General features: G+C 34.9%; 3 protein-coding genes across 4 annotated transcripts; 2 read left to right on the forward strand and 1 right to left on the reverse strand.

Annotated features, from left to right (window-relative positions):
- Positions 1-352: 352 nt before the first annotated feature.
- LOC120777240 lies at positions 353-1,859 on the forward strand. Of its 2 annotated transcripts, none has more exons than XM_040108432.1 (3): positions 353-665; positions 716-879; positions 940-1,859. In XM_040108432.1, exons 1-3 carry the CDS (start codon positions 433-435, stop codon positions 1,782-1,784), a joined length of 1,242 nt encoding a protein of 413 aa, XP_039964366.1. In that variant the 5' UTR covers positions 353-432; the 3' UTR covers positions 1,785-1,859. The 2 variants fall into 2 exon arrangements, with proteins under 2 accessions (XP_039964366.1, XP_039964367.1); XM_040108433.1 differs by having other exon boundaries at positions 582-665; positions 727-879.
- Positions 1,860-2,070: 211 nt separating this feature from the next.
- On the forward strand, positions 2,071-6,176 carry LOC120777701 (ADP-ribosylation factor GTPase-activating protein 2). The gene is made up of 7 exons (XM_040109180.1): positions 2,071-2,418; positions 2,586-2,909; positions 3,161-3,307; positions 3,421-3,588; positions 3,645-3,922; positions 4,718-5,310; positions 5,377-6,176. Exons 1-7 carry the CDS (start codon positions 2,338-2,340, stop codon positions 5,514-5,516), a joined length of 1,731 nt encoding a protein of 576 aa, XP_039965114.1. The 5' UTR covers positions 2,071-2,337; the 3' UTR covers positions 5,517-6,176.
- Positions 6,177-9,484: 3,308 nt separating this feature from the next.
- On the reverse strand, positions 9,485-12,249 carry LOC120778820. Its single transcript, XM_040110825.1, has 3 exons — positions 12,171-12,249; positions 10,457-10,621; positions 9,485-10,371 (listed from the first exon to the last, which is right to left on the reverse strand). Exons 1-3 carry the CDS (start codon positions 12,247-12,249, stop codon positions 9,485-9,487), a joined length of 1,131 nt encoding a protein of 376 aa, XP_039966759.1.
- Positions 12,250-20,670: the final 8,421 nt, after the last annotated feature.

The raw sequence follows: 20,670 nt of genomic DNA on the forward strand, positions 1-20,670 counted from the left end.
TCGATTTATTCAAGCAACTGAATTTGACTTTCTTCGCTATTGTTGTTGTGCTTTTTATTTCATGCGAATAGGAATATATAAACAACAAAAACAGCTGATTAGGTTGTGTTCATTGTGTTGCGTAAAAAGAAGTTTTAGGGTGGTTTGAAACACATAGAAATACTCTACGGTATTTATTACAAGAGATATGTATATAACGAGATTTAATAACTTATTGACGACAGAAATGGAAAATGTAATTTGTTAAATTTTAATATTAACAAAAGTTTGAAGATCATAAAAAATAAGTTAAATGTATATGTGCGCCGATAAGTGTTATTATCAAATTGCTACCAATGCAACTCTGTTATTCGCTATCACCGATCAGCTGATTTTTGCATGCTTGTTTCTCTTGTTTTCTTCACAAATGTTTTTTGAAATATATAGTGCAAAATGTTTAAATATTGCTTGTGCCAATTTGTTAAACAATCTATAAAACAACTTAATAAATCGCAAACATATGCATTCAGTATTTCAAAAAGTACGAGCGCCAATGTGAATGCTGTACTACCGCAATCTCTGGACACCAAAAAACAGACAACCGGCAAAAATCCTCTTCAAAGCTATACCAAAGAGCAGCAGGACAAAATTCTTACGATTGTGAATAAAGATGCAGAGCTTTTGAAGTAAATACATTTAGTATATTATGAACGAATAAGTTAAATATTTGTATTAGTTATGATATAGCTAAAACACGTGCAGTGAAATTAATGGCATGGAAAAAACGTAATGGACCGTTGCAGAGTTTAGAAGACATACTTCAAATAGAGGGTTTTAGCTTGAGAATTGCCGACAAATTCTACAAAAGTATGCTTGGGGGACATGTTGAGGAGGGTAAAGGTTAGTATGCCCATATATAAATTGTATAAATGGTGATAATTCAAAAGTATTAAATATTAGTGGCGCCTTCTGCACGTCGACGCACCGCTGGTTTCATCACACCAACCATAGATGCTGAACATCGTGCGATATTACGTTCCTGTGTTTCTTTACGTGTTGGTGTTTCTAGCGTAACTTGGGCACGTTTGGAACTACCGGAATCCGAAAGCGTAAATGCACCATGTAATTTGACACATTGGCAGCATCACGACATCACAGAGAAAAAGCTTCACTTAGGTGATTTAGTACAGCGACTATTATATGTAGATCATCTTATACCAAACGCGGATTGCTATATTTTCGAGAATCCTCAAACGGCGATAAACAGCAATCCAGGAAATGTGGATCAGCAAAATATAAGCATACAAAAATCACAAGTTACAGCTGTGCTGGCATATGCATTATGCACAAGAGGCAGATATGCTGAAACATTGAAAAATGGCCACGAAATTTTAGCTGATGCCAACAAAAAAACAGAGGAAACATGGCCAAATGTTTTTTATGTGCGTCGCTTTTTGACGGCACGATTATTTAGCCAATTGGTGGGCACCGAACGTGTGTCTTCCGAGCAAACTATACTTCAGCTTATGCGTACCCATTACAATGTGTCGGAATTAATATTTGATGATGAGAGTGAAAACGTAGGAAATGAGAAGGCAAATGATGTATCCTTCCGGCGCAACGTACAATTTCCGTTAGCACATCGTGATATGTTTTCACGGTCAGAGCGTTATCAACGTGAATTTTTGGGACAAGCGCTTTTACTGAACCTAGCGTTTATGCGTTTGGTAGTTCTGCAAGATGCAGATAGTATCGCAGTTGTGACGCGCAATCGCAATAAAACAGAATTAGAGCATTTAAACTGATGTGATCGCTTAAATTATATTGTTCCTTCTAATGTAATTATCGTTTGTAAATTCATACAAACAACTGAAGTAAAAAACGTCATATTTTAAATATAAATTGTTAATAAGAATTTGTTAAAAATATTTTTTTAAATTAATGTTTGTAAACATTTTTAGCAACATTTCTCTGCTTTCGTCATATTTCTTTCCATTCTTCTTTGCATCTCTATTTGCTAATTTGGCAGCACTGCAAATTGACAGCTGCTTCCAGTGAACAGAAAAGTCATAAACGTGGAATTCTGGAAATTCCTTGCATTTTCTCATCGAAAAAACACGTCAAAATTTAATCAAAGCAGAAAACTCTAAAAATATTAAAGTTTCCATGCCACGACGGGTAGGAATGATATAAAAATCCAATAAAGTTGTTAAGTGTATTACTGGTAGTGTCGAGCAGTGCCCTTAGCGCAACAGAAACATACTTTTCTAGTAAATTCCTTTAACTGAACGCTGTCAAATATCAATTAGCAGAAAGGCTTATACAAATATTAATAAAAGTGCAATTCTACAAACTATAATGTCCAATTCAAGCGCAGGACCTACAAAACAGGATATTGAAGCAGTCTTTCATCGACTACGTTCACAACCTGCCAATAAAGTAAGTACTCAACATTGCTCAAGTGTAGGAAAAAACTATTCACTGCTATATGGCACCTGTTAAAGGACTGTTTGTCAACAATTTGTCTGGAGACTTCGAAAAACAATGCAACACAAGCTTTTTCTAAACTAATCAATTCTAAACAAAAATATTAAAATTCCAAATAGGCTTGCTTTGATTGCTCGGCGAAGGCGCCCACTTGGTCTTCCGTTACGTATGGCATTTTTATATGCATCGATTGCTCTGCAGTACATCGCAACTTAGGTGTCCACTTGACCTTTGTACGCTCAACAAATCTTGATACCAACTGGACTTGGGTGCAGCTACGTCAAATGCAACTAGGTGGTAATGCAAATGCGGCGCAGTTCTTCCGTCAACATAACTGTAACACCACCGATGCCCAGCAAAAATACAATTCGCGTGCTGCTCAATTATATCGCGACAAGTTGGCAGCTTTGGCACAACAGGCTATGAAAGTGCACGGCACAAAGGTATGTGGCATTCGTTAATTGTTGAAATAGTTCGATTGTTTACTTTTAAAGGTTTCATTAATTTTTGAAAATGTAATTGTTAAGCTATGCGTTATTAAGACATCGGTTTTAATGAATTTAAATAATATCCTTTTGTTTGTTAACGCTTTGAATTTTCATTATTTGTAACATTTACTAACTTGTTGCCTCTGTATAACGGCATAATTTTTCACACATGCCTTGAATGTACCTGCACACACACATATATGTAGTTACATTTGGAGAATACCGCAGATAAGGCCGATGGAAATGAGTCAAAATCCACCGCTGACGCCGAGGAAGATTTCTTTGCTGAGTGCACTAATGACGACAATAAGAAAACGTTGTTCGACAACAATAACAGTGAACGGGAAGTGAAGGTAAGTGCCAACAAAGCATGGATCACACACTGCCTTTGCTTAACTCGTTGTGTTAATCTTTGTTTTACAATAGTTTATTTTGTTGCTATAACAACTTTTGTTTATAATTTCAGCTGGATATTATTACCAAAACTGCCACTCCAACGCTCTCTAAAGACAAAGCATCCACTGAAAACATTAGTGCAGGTGCACCGAGTGTAGATTTTCTAAATTCCGTTGTACCACCGCCGGCTGTTGCACCTTCAATAGGTGTGCGCAAGATACAGCCAAAGAAATCCGGTGTAAGTATATATTTTACACTTGAAAAAAATATTAAATTCACGTCTTTCAATTATAGTTGGGCGCGCGCAAAGGTGGCCTCGGTGCTACCAAAGTAAAGACGAATTTTGCTGAAATCGAACAACGTGCAAACCTAGCTAATCAATGCAAGGAGGCGCCAGTAGTATCCGATAAGCCACAAACTATTGAAGAGCAGATCGAATCAGTGGCTACCATGCGTTTGGCATATAAGGATTTGTCATTGCAAAAGACACGAGAGGAAGAGAAACTAAAATCGGTGGATCCAGCTAAGGCAAAGCAAATGGAGCGTCTTGGAATGGGTTTCAGTTTGCGCGGGTAGGCAATTTCACTTTGATAAGGGATAGCACTATTATTAACTCTCCATACCTATGGGACGTGTTCCGAGCATATTCCAAGAAGGAGTCTTTGCTATATGTCAGTGAGTAGAGATAAACCTCCAACGCAACTATCGCAATGAAAGTATCCCTTTACTCGGGGATAGTCAAGCGGCACTTAAGGTGATCTCAGTTTACGAGATTAAATCGCTATTGGTGTAGGAGTGTATAGAACGGCTGAATAGCCTATCATCTCGCAGTCGAGTCTACCTTATCTTGGTGCCAGGTCACAAAGGTATAGCTGGAAATGAACTGGCTGACAAGCTTGCTCGTTCTACAGCTGCGACAAGAATAGTACTATTAAAGACCGGTTCCACAAGGAGGAGAGAGTAGGCAGGTGAAATTATTGGCAACAATTCACAGGCATGCGTCAGATATGACCTCATTAGGTTTTAGACTGTGTTAGAGTGTAATCAGCTACCTGAGAGACAAATTTCGGCTACTTGTCGCATTTTACACTGGTCACTGCATGCTCAAAGAAGCACCTATGGGTCTAGCCTCATGCGCAAACTACCGCGATTTCCGCAACTCTCGAACATCTGATTCTAGATTGCACGGGATCCATGCATCCGAATAAGAATCATATCGTCTCAAAAGCACCCAGCAGTGAAATTTATCAGTGTTCTGGGCCTATGTGAATTGTTGTGACGGATAAGGGGGCACAATAGATCTTAGTTCACGGGGCAAACCACATTTTTTTTTCTATTTTCATGTGAATATTACATTTCACCCTCAGGTCGGATATTTCGCATTCAGCACTTAGCGACATGGAGACCATACAGCAAACATCTGCACCGAAGACTCAGGCCAAAATGTCTAACTTTGTCCGTAATGAGGAATTGGCTGATATAGATAATGTGCTAAGTGACTATTCGAGCCATTTATATATCGATAATGTGGGTGCGCGTGGCAATAGTGGTGTGAAAAGTTCGAAACTGGATAAAAGTGAATTGGAAATGATGGGCTTTGAGGCAATTGAACCGATTGGTGGTGGACATTCCAATATTACATCAATGTTTGCTGGCGCTGATGGTGATGCTAAGCAAAAGCCACCTGCAAAGAGCACAACGTCTCGGAGCAGCGAGAGTAGCTCGCAGAAAACTGCAAATAAATCCAAAAGCATGACTTTCGATGAAACTTCGGCACAACAGAAATTCGGTAGTGCTAAAGGTTTCGGTTCGGATCAGTTTTTTGCTAATGACCCGAGCAAAAGCGAGCGAAGGAAAGCCAACCTGACGCGTTTTCAAAACTCTGATAGTATATCCTCATCGGAGTACTTCGGCAGAAATGAACAAGGCAATGGCGTACGTGGGCAAGGATCGCGCGACGGTATGTGTAGAAGCAGCAGCAACAATTAAATGCATACAAAAATAAAAATTTGTTTATTTATTATAGCCGCCGCTGTGGTTTTCCAAGCGCCCGACTTGGACGATGTTAAAGAGAGCGTGCGACAAGGTGTGCACAAGGTTGCTGGTCGCCTAAGTTCGATTGCAAATGATGTCATGTCATCGATTCAAGACAAATATGGCTACTGATCGAAAATGTTGTTGCGTTTTGTATCTAGGCGCACTTTCCATTTGCTATGCATAGTTAATAATTGCATTTGAAAGCGTATATTATTGTTCAAATTCAACGGAAACAAAAAATAAATCAATTATAGGCATACAAAATTGCTAGAAAACTAATAAAAGCATATAAAATAAATAAACTACAGCAAGGCAAATAGTTTTCTATAAATATTCAGAAAAGAAATTATAAACTCACGCAACTCAATTTACGAAACAAAGATATTCAAACGCTGCAGGGCACGTGTATAGTTAGCTTTGCGCCATTTCACGTTGTTGTTTTTCATAATTCTCATGAAGTTGTTTCCAATTATTTTGCCATACACTCTTACTGATTTTTCCGAAACTGTTTACTTATTTTCATATAAGTATACAAATCTACGCGCTCGTTTTACCGTTATTTTAAACTTTTGTATCACAACCGTTGCTTTTACCGTTGCTTTTACCGTTGCTTTTACCGTTATTTTAAAGATTGTTATCATTACTGAAGTAGTAATTGGCGCTATTTTTTCATTGTATGTATGTATTTAGCTGGCTAACAACGCATTGTAGAGAACACCATTAGGGAATAAGTGGAAATATGTATGTATAATCAATTGTATAAATAAAAAGGTTTTAAATTTCCAAATATTTTATGTTGTTAAGCTTGTACTTTTTGACCGTTAGCTTTTCAGTAACTTTACATTCCATTAGCAATTGTTTAGATGTAATAGAAACCAAAAAAATGTGCCGGCTGAGAATAGTAACTGAACTTATTGATTGTGACCTTCAAAAATATACATCTATTTTTTAAATTTAAAATATTGGCTTTTAAATTTTTATAATCCTTTTTTTGAAATAGGATAAAAATATTTTTTTAATTTAAATTTAAATTTTTTTTTTAATTTAATTTTTAATTTAATTTAATTTTAAAAAATTAAAAATTTTTTTTTTTTTTTTTTTAATTTTTTTAATTAAATTATTTTTAAAATGTTTTTTTAATTTTTTTTAAAATTTTTAAAAAATTTTGTTTTATTTTTTTTTTTGAATTAATTTTAATTTTTTTTTAGTTATTTTTAATTTAAAATTTTTTATATACCTTTTTCTAATTTATTGTTTTTTTTTTGATTTTCCTTAATGTTCAAAAATTTTGAAATTATTTTTATTTTTGTGTATTTTTTTTTTTTTAAATATTTTTTTAATCTTTATTATTTATTAATTATTTTTAATTCAAAATTTTATTTCATATAATTTTTTTAAATTTTTTTTTAATACATTTTTTTATAATTATTTTTTTTTATGACATTTTTATAATTAATTTGTTTTAATAATTATTTTTTTAGTTTTTCTTATTGGAAAATTTTTGAAATGTCTTTAATTATTTTAAATTTTTTTTAATTAATTTTTTTATTTTATTTTTTTAATTTTGGTTTTAAATCGGCAAAACATAACTTTTTATTTATTTTATTAATAATTTTTATTTTAATTTTTTAAATTTAATTTACTAAATGTTTCTTCTTAATTCTTGATGTTTAAACTTTTATTTTTTTAAATTCATTAATTTTAATATTTTTAATTTAATTTAACAGTTGTTTTTTTTTCTTAATTTTTTATGCTTAATACTTTTATTTTAAATTCAATTAGTTTTAATTTTTTTGAATTATTTTTTAATTAAAGAAAAGTAATTAATATTATTTATAAATTTGTTTTTAATTTTAGTTTTTTATTATTTGTTTTTAATTCAATCATATCGATTTTTGAAAATTTTTTATATCTAATTCTTTTTTGTAAATTTTTTGATTTCAAATTTAATTTTAATTTTTTGATTTTAAACTTTTTTAATGTGTTTTATTTATTTAGTTTTTTCAAAGCAGATATTGCTTTATAAATTTAACTTCTTTAATAATATTTTTTATTATTTTAATTTTATTTTCTAATTCAATATACTTTAATTTCTATAACCCGTTTTTTATATATTTTTTAGTTTTATTTTTATTATTTTATATTTTTAGATCGTAATTATTATTGTTTTTCGAAACTTCTTTTTATGTCTAATAATTTTAAATTTTTATTCCTTAATTTATTTGATTTTAATTTCTTATAAATCTTTATTTTTTTATAAATTTTTTCATTTTAGTTTATTTAATTTTTAAATTTAATTACATCAGTTTTGAAATTTTTAATGTCAATTATTATTTTTTAATTTATTTTAATTTAAGTTTTATTAATTTTTATAAAATTTATTGTTTTTATAATATTTTTTTATAAGTTTTCAATACGACTTTTTTTAATATATGTTCATATGCATATTTTTGTTAATTATTATTTTTTTTAAATTTAATTATTTTTAAATAAATTTTCTTATTTTAAATTATTTTAATTAATTAGTTTGATTATTTTGATTTTTTTAATTATTTTTTTTATGCACATTTGTCTTCATTTAAATTTTTTTAAATTTCTTTTATTATTATTTCTTTAATTGAAACAAAAAAATTTGAATTATTTAATTTCTTAATTTTTGTAAAATTAAATTTTTAATTTTCCAAAAGCATAAAAGTCCTGCAGTAATGTATTGCAAGAACAGCTGTACTGTATAATATATTCCACCCATTTTTGTCAAATACTTTCTGATATTTTACTTCAATATACTATATACATACATATGTATATGTATGTATGTATAGTATACATGTATGTGGCATATTTTTGAATAAAATGCTTTTAAAATGTATGTATGTACTATACTTGTAGAAGCTTTTGTTTAAATTGCAATAAAATAAATCGTAAATAAATTATTGAATTAATGCCGCTGGGTCGTCGAAGTGAACAACCAAGAACCCAACTTTTAGCGGTTGATATGATTTATTTAAGGAGGCAGCGTTTACTAGTTTACTTTGTTTATGCCTGTTGTTGTTGTTATTGGCGACAATGCAGCCGAGTTGACAGTCCTTGACCGGTTAAAAATCCGGATACGTTACGGTTATGTAGACCCGATGTCAAGGAAACGATATGTTTAAACTTCGTATTCTGTGCTTTTGGTTGTAGTACTATAGAGACTTTTTATAAGCTCTGATGTAAAAAATTATATATGTACATATGTAAGAATTCTGATCGCCGACTTATCAAGTTATAAAACCATCAGAACCAAAATATTGCCTCATGGGTCTTCGAAGACCTCACCTATAGTTTTTGTCAGCATTTATTGCGAATTTCAGAGAATGAAGGCTACCCAGAACAGCCTGGCTCATTTGTTCATTGCTCAAACTAAGGTGTCTCAAGCACAAAAAGTGAAGTTTCGAAGTTTTCGAAGCTAGGTACTCGCTAAAGGATGTCATCACTTCCATTAGCTTAAGCTTCTTGTTAGGCTTCCTTGATGCCATTGACTTGGATGAGCTGATGTGAGTAAGAGGAGATCACTATAGAGTAAAACACCCCTCTATTTGTAACTAAGCCAGCCCTGCGTTATCGAAATTATTCCGGATTTCATCTAATTAAGGTTTTTTTTTTGTAATCCAAACCTTTGTTCCATAAATAATTGGTAGTCAAAAAAGTCTTTTCGTATTTTGTCAATAGATATCTAGTGCTACCAGCCGTACTTTAATGGCATGTCACGTATCATACAGCATTTTCCGGAAGCTCTAAGCTCTGCTAGCATTAGGTTCAGCCCTGAAGCTTGTGTAAGAAGTGGTCACTTCGACACCGACTGGGTCTAATACATGTAATTGGTGGAACCATCTTAAGATTGCACGGATTATTGTGAAATCGTTTAACCACAAGAAAAGTAAGATTTAAGGATAAAAGATTTTTATTTGTCATTTTTTTGTTGTCGTCATGTACAATTGGGCTAAGAAGTTAAAAACAAAAAAAAAAAAAATACATTTAATTAAAGAAACAATTGTTAAAGGGCTTTACGGTTTGGGAGTTTACAAAGTTATTAGGTTCTATTTAATGCGAGATATTTAGTGACGTCTGCTGGGGCGTACGTGAGCACGAGCCTGATCGGGATTGCCGTAGGCGATGGCGTGGCTGGTGGCGGAGCCAGCTTCACCAGTGCTGAAGGAGTTGGCAATGGCGATGGCACCACCGGTAGCGCCACCAAAATCGACAGGGAAGAAGGTACCAACTGGCAATGGCTTGGCGGCCTTAGCGGGCTTTCTGGCAACTGGACGACGGGCAGGTACTTTAGGAGCGACTGGCACTGGAACATAGGCATCATCTTCCTCAACATCTTCGTCATCTTGCACAGCAACGGCGTTATCGGCATCATCTTCGGCATCGGCGGCTTGTTCCAATTCAACAATGACCTTCTTCTTGTTGGCTGGCAAGTAACGTTTGGCTGGTTTAACTGGAACAACGGGAGCAAGTGGTGCGGGAGCGGGCAAATTAACATTCACATCGATACCCTTGGAGGCGACAGCGCTGCCAACAGCAGGTGCTTCCGACTCAGCAGCGCCGGAGAAGCCAACCGACACGGTAGCGGTACCAGCATCAGCGGCAGCGGGGCTTTCAACTTCAGCAACAGTAGCGGCTTCACCAGCCAAATTAACCTCAACATCAGCGCCATCAGCAGCGACAGCTGGCACATCGTAATTGTATTCGCGGCCTTCCTTGGCATCATCATCGCTGACCTCAGCGCTGACAGCGGGATCCAAATCAACTTGTACAGTCACTTTGTGTTGTTCCTCAGCGGCGGCGACAGCACCGGGGTAAGCCTCAGCAACGGAGTGGGCAACATGGGTACCAGCAGCGGCGATAGCATCATCTTGCATTTCACCAGAGAAGCCGACAGTTTCAGCGGGTCCAGCAGCAGCAACAACACCATCGGCGGCTCCTGTGTGGACACAATCTTTATTGGGCGTTTATGATATTCAAATAATGTAAGGGATATGGGTGTGAAGATGGTGCGTGTGAATGACAGGCGCTTTACTCACCTTGCAGGTAAGTGCCGGTGGCGACTGAATCGCCAGCAACGAGTGCGGCAGCGGCTTGGTGAGAGCGGGCAGTACCGAATGAGGGTTGGACGTAACGCATGAACATCATGCGTTGTGGTGCGGCATAGTATTGGGCCGCAGCGGGTTGTTGGTAGTAGGCCAACCCTATAACGGTGCGAGGAGGGGGAAGTGTTAAGTTAGAAAAATTAATGATTGGGACTTTTTTATGCCAAGTTATGCGGTTATGAAATTTAAACTTTGAGTTTTGATGAGATTTAAAGTTCGAAAAATATTTCTTGGGATGGCTTAGTAGTGGTTTTGCTCGAAGAAATAGCAATAGAAAAGTAAAAACCGATTTAAAATCTTAGAAAGTTCTATAGATCCCTTTTGAATTACTCAAACATAAAAATTTGTTTAAGATTAAATTTAAAAATGTGTAACTTTCAAAATATTTTCGGAAAAGTTAAAAAAAGCATTTTTCAATTTAAAATTATGAATTTGACTTTATAAAAATTAATTTAAATTAAATTTTAATCAAGACGTTCTCTAATCAAGTTAAAAAAAGCATTTTTTTTATCTAAAATTACAAAATTAATTTAAATAATTTAATTATAATTCAAAATATTCTCGAAAAACGTTAAAAACACACAATTTTTCATTCGAAATCGTTTTTTTTTAACTTTTCAATTCAAAATTATTAATTTTTTTTATAAAAATTAAATACAATAGTTTCGAAAAAGGTTAAAAAAAATGCAGTTTTTAATTCAAAATCGATTTCTTTTAACTTTTTAGTTGAAAATTATTAATTTCTTTTAAAAAATTAAATATTTTTGAAAATATTCTCGAAAAAAATTTAAAGAATACATTTTTATTTCAAAATCTATTTTTGTACATTAATTTTTAAATTAAAAATTATGAATTTGTTTCATAAAATTGAAATATTTTTCAAAATATTCTGGAAAAAAAGTTAGAAATGCATTTTCATTTCAAAATCGATTTTGGTTCATTAATTTTTAAACTGAAAATTATGAATTTGTTTTTTAAAAAATAATTATTTTTTAATTCAAAATCGATTATTTTCTTAACTTTTTCAATTTAATTGTTTGTAAAAAAATTAATTATAATTAAAAATTTTTCAAAATTGAAAAAATTGTAAAAATTAAAAAAAAGAGTTTGTAAATGAATATTTTTCAAAACATTCTTGAAAAAGTTAAAAAAAAAAACATTTTTCTATTTATGATTCTGAATTTCTTTTATGAAAATCAATTATAATTAAATATTGTACAAAATATTTTCGAAAAAAGTTAAAAAACCGCATTTTTCAATTCAAAATCGATTGTTTTTTTAATTTTTAAATCTAAAGTAATAAATTTGTTTTTATAAAAATTAGTTATAATTAAATATTTATCAAATTATTTTTGAAAAAAGTTAAAAAAAAATTTTTCAATTCAAAATCTATCCTTGTTTTAATTTTTCAGTTTAAAACTGTTAATTAGGTTTTATAAAAAAAAATAATTATTATTAAATATTCAAAATACTTTCGAAAAAAGTAAAGAAACAAATTTTTCAATTCAAAATTGATTTTTTTTGAATTGAAATGATTTTAAATTAAAAAAAATAATCTTAAATCACCAATAACTTTTTTTTTAATTCTTAAAAACACTATTCAATAAACTTTTCTAAAATTTTTTTCAAATTTTTAAGCGTAACATACTCTTCTTGGCAGGCAATGCCTGGCTGCAGGCCACCAAACCGCAGATCACGATTAAAGCGAAAGTTGCGTTGAATTTCATTTTGAGCACTTGTTTTATGTTGTTGCTGTTGTTGATTTCACACGAATGCAAGTACGATGACTTTTATCCTTAAAAAAAACAATTTGCTTTTGATTTGAGTTCGAATTAATGTTCACTTCACTCGTAAGACGCGAGAGACTGGAGCTAAACTTAGCACTTAAGTTTCCACCAAAGAAGTGATGTCTGACCAACGATTCGCGTTAGATTTATATACGAAAATCGAACGTATGCGAAATATGTACGGCATAGGCAGCGCGCAGCGGTAGTATTGGTCGGCGGCGTTGGACGGACACAGCGGCAGCTGGACAGTGGACGACAAATCCGAAATACGAAAAAAGCAATAAACGAAATCGCACGCGATTTGTTTTTACGCCAGCGCTTGTTGTTGTTGTTCTCACTGTTGCTGTTATTTTCTTTATTTTTTATATTTTTTTATTTTTTAAAATTATTTTTGCGTAAATTTTGTTGCTTTTACGCCACATTATCATAGCGTTGTGCAAATATCCGCTCCTCCGCCGCGTAGGACTATTTAGCATGCATGCGTTGTGCTCACATCGCACAGTAGACCCGCGCGCCATCCACTCACGCCTCTATTACCGGCTTACAGTCGCTATTAACTGGCAGAAACACACTCACACACATACATATGTGTATATATAACAGTATAGTTCGCGTACGAGCGCGTTCGGCGACACATCCCATTTCGTGGCGTCACTTCGGCTTTTGGCATTGCGGCGGCGCATCTGCGCAGAGCACTCATACAAATACACACAGCGCGTTGTCTTTGCATTGATTTAGCCAAATTTGCGCACATTTCATTAAGCCAAATTATGTCCACATGACATATTTCTTGGCTTTATTGGCACTGTCTTCTAATTCCAGTGCTTTTTAGTAATTTCATATTTATTCCTTATTACTTGGAAGCGTTGCTGCTTCAATAAAGCGTTAATTATTGTGTTTTTATGCAGTCAACACCTACGAAAACGCCTTTCTTTTTGGGCGAGCAGCGCTATGCAACGCCTATAGAGAAGAAGCGCGCAGAGAGTTATTAGCGAACACTCGCTCGGTTTACAAAATTCAAATATCGTTTTTTGGGATTTCCAAAATCTCCATAAACATGTAAATATGCTAAAACAAAAGTATTTTGGGCGTGTTTACAAGTATAAAATCCGCAAATAAATCCATAAACATCCAGCATATAGTAGCAGCCCTGTAGTGCTTTGTATATATTTTGAAAAAAATAACATAAAAATGCCGATAGAATAATGCATGAGTTCTAAGTTAATAAATTTGCAGCCATTGCTGGCTCGTGTTCGCTATTCTAATATCCCCACAATGCTCATAAATGAGGTGACTCATACGGCAGATTGGTTTGTGGTTCAAAGAGCCAGCATGATCGATTATGTGTGAAGCATACTTTTAGGTTATCTGATCGGATTTCGGTTTTTGAGTGATTTATTGGGCAAATACAGATTGTATCGCGTTTCATTGCGTTTTATTTTTAGTTTTGAGGTTATGAACCCGTTAAATTTACAGTAATATTTGTTAAGAGCTTTATTGAGTGATGTGAGGTAAGTCGCCGCCGCGTGGTGCATACTGGACAATGCTAAAAGACTGTGAAGACCACTTACGAACCTGACTTCATATTTGATTCGAACTATGATTTCAATCGAACCATTTCATTCAGTCCCTGAGTATGTGAGAGTGACACCCTGCAGAAATGGCTTGTGAGTTAATGCCATTACTGTCTCCGTCACGTTAAAACCCCGGCAGACCTTGAAGTACGTTCCTCTCCCATCATCATTAAGTTTATGTGATAGGTGTAGGTTGAGAGCACTAACACTTTGCGTTGATTGGCTCTGAACGCATTGCCACAAATGTGCGTGCGTTAACCCTCGCTTAGGCCTCTTATTCTTCGCACCATTAAAAACGACTATCTTTTGAGTATTGAATAGCGGATCTGAGTGGAGATCCAATAGACATGAAGAACGTTGACAAAAACCGAAAAAGATTTGGGTGGAAGTAGGTTGGAACCGACCTTAAAATCGGGCAGTGTCTCGGCTGGCATAATCTTCTCCATGAAAGGCAGGGGAAAAACTTCAATTTTTAAAGCGCGACTACCGTCTTGGAATGTAAGTCAGTCAGCAGAAGTCTGTCGGTTGGATACGTAGGTAGGGCGGGGGAAGAGCTAGGCGGAATTGACAGCATTAGAAGAGGATGCTCTGTTAGGTTCATGGTAGGTTCGACCGGAAGTGGATCCTGAGTTAGCTCAACAAGCGTTGGTCAATAACCAGAACTTGTGCGATTGTGAGCTACTTCTGGCCGTGAACCGGTCAATGTCGTCGTAATTATAGGTATTCTGACTAGACAGTTCCAATAGGTTCAGCTAAATATTCTGTATAACGTTCTTTGCCGAAGTTGTATGGCGGTGGGCGAGGTGGGATAATCTTGTCACTTCCTCCTCTATTAACCAACTTTTGTCAGACTGAGATTGAAATATCTCGGTGGACGCACCTTAAGAACCACAACTTAGCGAAGTGGCTGAGATTGATATTGACCGCCTTAAACATTTTTTGGTTAACTCAGAACGCTTCGTCGATATATGAGGTTCTAGAGATCCCCTTTAAGAGTTTATGCGTAACAAAAAAGATGAATATTGGTCAATATCTAATTAAGACTCGAAAAGTTGTAATGTGTAAACCTTTGGCAATCATAGGCTGAGATATGCTTTTATTAGCATTGGACTGGCTTCGCTAGGAAAGCTTTTGAGGAGGCTGCAACACTACTGTGAATGTAAAATAAACAAGGTTTGTGAGACAAACATTTTTGTTGCATGATTTTTGGGCGCCAGAAAACCTCTCTCAAGTTATTTGGAGGAATGCTGTCGAGTTGACAGAGTTTCGCCGGATAGGTAATGTAGATGCGACTGTCGTGGAAACGGTCTATACTATATGTGCTCTATGGTCTTTAAAACACCTTTAGGACCAGAGACTCTAAGCTTCGTTTCGAGAAGCTACGCTGCTAGGTTGTAGGCTTTGAAGTGAACATAGTACAGTTCATAATAGGGTTGTATTCGAATTAAAACTTTAATTTAACTTTTTTAAGCGAAAATACAGAAATGTAAGTATTTACTAAAGAAAAAAATATTTAATTTATATTTTTGTTGTACAGGCCATTATCGAATATACCTCGCTTTATAAACGACTTCCATTCTTTGTACTTTGCTCAGTACAAAAAGCCATTCACCTTGATGAAATAAATTGGCAAATTTTTCAAAATGTAAACAAAGTCGCCGAAATAATAAAATCTTAGATGATCGAGCTGATAGAATTTGATTGATTGACATTTAATGGGCATTTGTTGACACTTTTTTCTACTAGAAACCAACATAGAATGCCAAATGTTTGTCCGCAAGACAAATGAACTCACTTAACTGTTTAGTATTTATTACGAAAATGAGCAAAAAATTCCGAAAAAATCAGTAGTATATTTAGAAATTTGCATGAAACGGTACACGAAGGTAGCAAAACGGCGCAATCTGGGATTACAAGCATGTTTGCGCAGAAAGATAACACATCAAAATATATAAATTTTACTATACAGTTTAATGTTTGATGATTTGTGGGACGAATGAAGTGAAGAAAAAATGTGTCGGGTGTTTAAGTTTGTGTGTGGGAGGTGAAGTAGGTGATTTCAAAGGTTTTATTTATAGGGTTGCAATGTTGTATATTATTTTATTATTATTTTTAAATATTTTTTATTATTTTTGGTTATTTAACTCTGGGCAAAAAGAAGTAAGACTTTGTTTGTAATTTTTAAATTCTTAATTTATTCTTCAAAATCTATATCGTCCCACTCAAAGTAATCCTCCTTGGCTCCAATACACTTGTGCCGACGTTTTTTCTAATCCTCGAAACAGTTCTTGAAGTTAATTTCCGGGATAGCTTTGGCATTTAATATCTTCAATGGACTCAAAGCGGTTTTCCCGAAGCGGCTGTTTGAGTTTGCTGAATAGCCAGAAGTCACAAGGAGTAAAATCAGGCCAATACGGTGGTTGCGGCATGATATTGATTGAAAATTTGGCAAAAAACTCATGACTTCATGTAAAAACCAAAAGTTCTCGGCGCGTAATTCCGGCCTCTTTCTACGAATAGCTTCATGCAAACCACCCATAACACTCAAGTATTCCTTGTTGACAGTTTGGCCGGTCGGCAGAAGTTTGGAGTGCACCATACCTAGAGAATCCAACAAAACTGTCAAAATAACCATGCTTTTGACCTGCTTTTACATTGTTTTTCATCTTCGGATTGCGTTTGTCACGATATTCGGCCGATTGATCGTCTGTTTTCGGGTCGTAAGCATTGATGCAAGACTCATCGCCAGTATTATTACGTTTTATGACACCCTGGTAGTCGGAAAGCATTGTTTCACCGAGGTTTGCGTGACGCTGGTTTTCGAAAAAAATCGAATAATTTTGGAACCAATCTTGCTTTCCCTTTTCTTAGGCCCAAATGATCTTCCAGATGGTTTTCACTAGTTCTTTCGATATTCCAACGATGCCAGTAAGATTTCTGACTGTGCACCGTCGATTCTCAAGCACCAATTCTTTATTTTATTGACGTGTTGATCATCAGTTGATGTTGATATCCGTTCTGGACGTGGTTCATCGTCAACGCGTTCTAGACCCTCTAGGAATAATTTGGACCAAACAAAAACCCTTGCTCGCGACAAAAAATTATCACAAAAATAAAAATTTAAATTTAAATTATTTTTCCGCAAAATCTCTTGGGTAATTGAACCGCGGCAAGGTCAAAGCAGGTGGTGTACGAAAACTCTCCATTATTCATATTAGAAAACAAAAAAATATTCGCTTTGTCCGTAGTAAGCAGTAGCATATATGACTTTTTTCTCATTTTCATTTCGGTTTTTATTTGAATTTATAGGAATTCCCAGCATATTCATCTTTCCCCACCAGCTTACGCTTGTTCGTTTCAGCGTCGCACGCCAACTGCATGCTTAAGCGACTAGTACAGTTGCAGCATACAACTTTTTCAGCTGAAGACAGTGTGAGCTTGTTGTGACAAAGCAGCTCGAGTGACTATTTCACGCCTCCGCATGTCATTACCGGACGCTCCACTTTTTTTACTACCGGCTCTGCTGTCGGCGTCGGCTACTCCTTTCTAATTCTAATTCGAATTCTAATTGGCATTCGAACTCGCATGCTATTTGTTCCCCGAAATCGTATTTGAATACCAGATTTTTTTTTTTGAAAAATAATTTTATGTATACAGGGTGTGTGTTTGTGTTTTTGGTGTCTTCTGTTTGCGCTATCTTTAAGCATTCCACGCATGCCGCTGGTTTTTTGCGTGTATACACGCTTATTTACATTCAATTCGTAAGCGTTTTCGAAAATAATGATTGCAGCGCGCGCTTTGTGTGATTTCAAACAATTCATCTGATTTTATGCTAATTGTCGCCGTGTTTATTTCGTGGCATCCTTAAAAAATAATAGTTCCTTTTTTGGTATTATTCATTTCACACAACTTTTTGTTGTTTTGTTTCACTTTTGATCGTTGCATAAATTTCGTAACGACCTTAATGGCTCGCCTTGGGAATTATTTATGAATATGCGTAGTTTATTCTTTCCCTGCTTCTGCTTCTAACTCGATCTTCGCCTGTTTCATTTATGGCATATTGTTATGCAATGTGAAAATTATGTATATTTTCTTTTATATAACGTGATAAATTATGTATTTTCGAAAAGGAAATATTGAAAAGCAAATCATTAAGTTGCTTCACTCGAAAATGCAGTCTACACACATACTGACACAATACCACCTCCCATTGGGCGTTTAAATATAGAATTTCGCATTCCATACGCCTTCATCGGTATTCAGCTGCTTGTATCTTTTGTTCAAATTGAAGCACTAATTTGCCCGCTGGACTATCAATTATCGGTTCTTGTCTTATTATTTGTACTTAACGCTTACTGTTGACACATCTATAGCAGTTGGGAGATATAAATAGCTAATGAATAGCGCAGCTGTGTGGAATATGTAACCAATTTGATAGATGAACAGTATGCTGAGATATTGAGAGATGAAACAACTAGAAATGGTAGAGCAATTCAATACAACTCGACTCATTAAAATTTGATGAAAAATACTGTCTAGATGAATCCTTAGATAGGTGATATTGATAGACTCAACTGAACCGAACTGAACTCAACTCGATTCACTTCAACTCAAAAAAAGTATGCTGAGATATTGAAAGGCGAAACCACTAGAAATGGTAGTGTAACTCAACACAACTCAATTCAACTCAACTCAACTCAACTCAACTCAACTCAACTCAACTCAACTCAACTCAACTCAACTCAACTCAACTCAACTCAACTCAACTCAACTCAACTCAACTCAACTCAACTCAACTCAACTCAACTCAACTCAACTCAACTCAACTCAACTCAACTCAACTCAACTTAACTCAACTCAACTCAACTCAACTCAACTCAACTCAACTCAACCCAACTCAACTCAACTCAACTCAACTCAACTCAACTCAACTCAACTCAACTCAACTCAACTCAACTCAACTCAACCCAACTCAACTCAAATCAACTCAACTCAATCCAACTCAAGACAACTCAAGACAACTCAAGACAACTCAACTAGAAAAAGTATGCTGAGATATTGGATAATGAAACCACTAGAAATGATAGTACAACTAAATTCTACTAATTTCAATACTATTCATAAAACATCCTCTAAATCTTCCTTACTCTAAATTGTATGGACTTGAGACTCCAGCAGTAAGGCGCTGCTTTCAATTCCTTAGGCAATTGAATAATGGCCAGCTCTGTCCCACCGAATTATTTTATGTAGCGCTACTGTTACTATGGATTAATTTTCAACTCAACTCATCTCATTACAATTCAACAAAAAAAGTAAAATCTTTACGGAGAGAATAATGAGTATAGAAAACTTCCTTCTTATAAATTACCAGTTTATTTATAAGTTCTGTTCAAATGAACTATTCCTTGTTTGGCTTTAGGAATTGTGGGTTCATAACAAAAAAGTTGCAATCGACCAAAGTCTTGAAGTCCATTTTTGATATGGTTTAGGCGAATGAGCCTTTGAAACTTGGACTCTCAAATCCGTAATACCGTGAGTGTTTCTCAAGTAAAAAAAAACTCCCCTTAGAGAAACATTCTCTACTTCTTTACGTAATTATTTCAGTGCGCTTGAGCTCCAATTCAATTAAGATTACCATATGTCTAAGTATGTTTATTTTGGACATAATAATGTCTAAGTATGTCCAAAATAAGCTGTAAGGTCAAAAAGCTAAGTCTTTGTGGTGAAGATCTTAAAGAAACTAAGCTGATTACTGGAGCTTAAAATCATCATAAGCAATTCTGCTTGGCTAAGGCATGCTTTACCAAAGAGTTTTATGATCAATACAAGAAGGATATAGTTTTTAAAGCATCTGAAAGGAAACAAAAACATCACAATATATGAAATTACGAAAGATAATTTTAATGACAGTCTTCAGATCGTGGTGATCGCTATTGTGACGTATACCTAAATTTATACCATATAATGGTATTTACTCTTGTAGAACCGCCAGAGGTGATGTCGTGACTGATGCCCAGAACATACAGAAATCCTGCTGAATGGTAGTGAAATCATAACACCCGGAGATGGTGAACACAATTCTCCTATAGATGACGATGAAACAGACATCTCATTGTCCTTCCATGAAGAAGTTCAAATAGCAATTATTCGTCTGAAGAACAACAAAGCGGCGAGGGCCGATAGATTGCCGGCTGAGTTACTAAGGAGCATGCATCAGCTTCTTTGTAGAATATGTTCGACGTTTTGGAACTTAAATGCGCTCTGCCCAACTGCACTGCCTCCTCAACATCACATATAAGGTTCGATCGAGCGTATTGTGTGAAAGATTAAAGCCCACCGTCAACAAACTGAATGGACTTTAACAGTGTGGCTTTATGCCTTGAAAATCAGCAACTGACCAGATATTCACCGCGCAACAATCTTGGAGAAGATCCGTGAAAAGAGGATATACACACACCACTTCTTCGTCGATTTCAAACTTGATTTTTACAACACGAAAAGCAGTTTGGTCAGAGGCATGGACGATGGCAACATCTGATGAGTTGGGGTTCCGATTTTTCGAGAAAAAGGTTCTGTGGAAAACTTACGGTCATTTGCGCATTGGTAGCGGCGAATACTACAGTCGATGGAACGATGAGCTGTACGGGATATACGACCCCATTGACATAGTTCAGTGAGTAAGGAGACAACGGTAGCGTTGGCTAGATAATGTCGTCCAATTGTAAGAAAACACTCCAGCTCTGAGAGTATTCGACGCAGTACCCACTGGGGGAAGCAGAAGAAGAGT

The sequence above is a fragment of the Bactrocera tryoni genome, chromosome 5, assembly GCF_016617805.1.
Source record: "Bactrocera tryoni isolate S06 chromosome 5, CSIRO_BtryS06_freeze2, whole genome shotgun sequence".
Taxonomy (NCBI): domain Eukaryota; kingdom Metazoa; phylum Arthropoda; class Insecta; order Diptera; family Tephritidae; genus Bactrocera; species Bactrocera tryoni.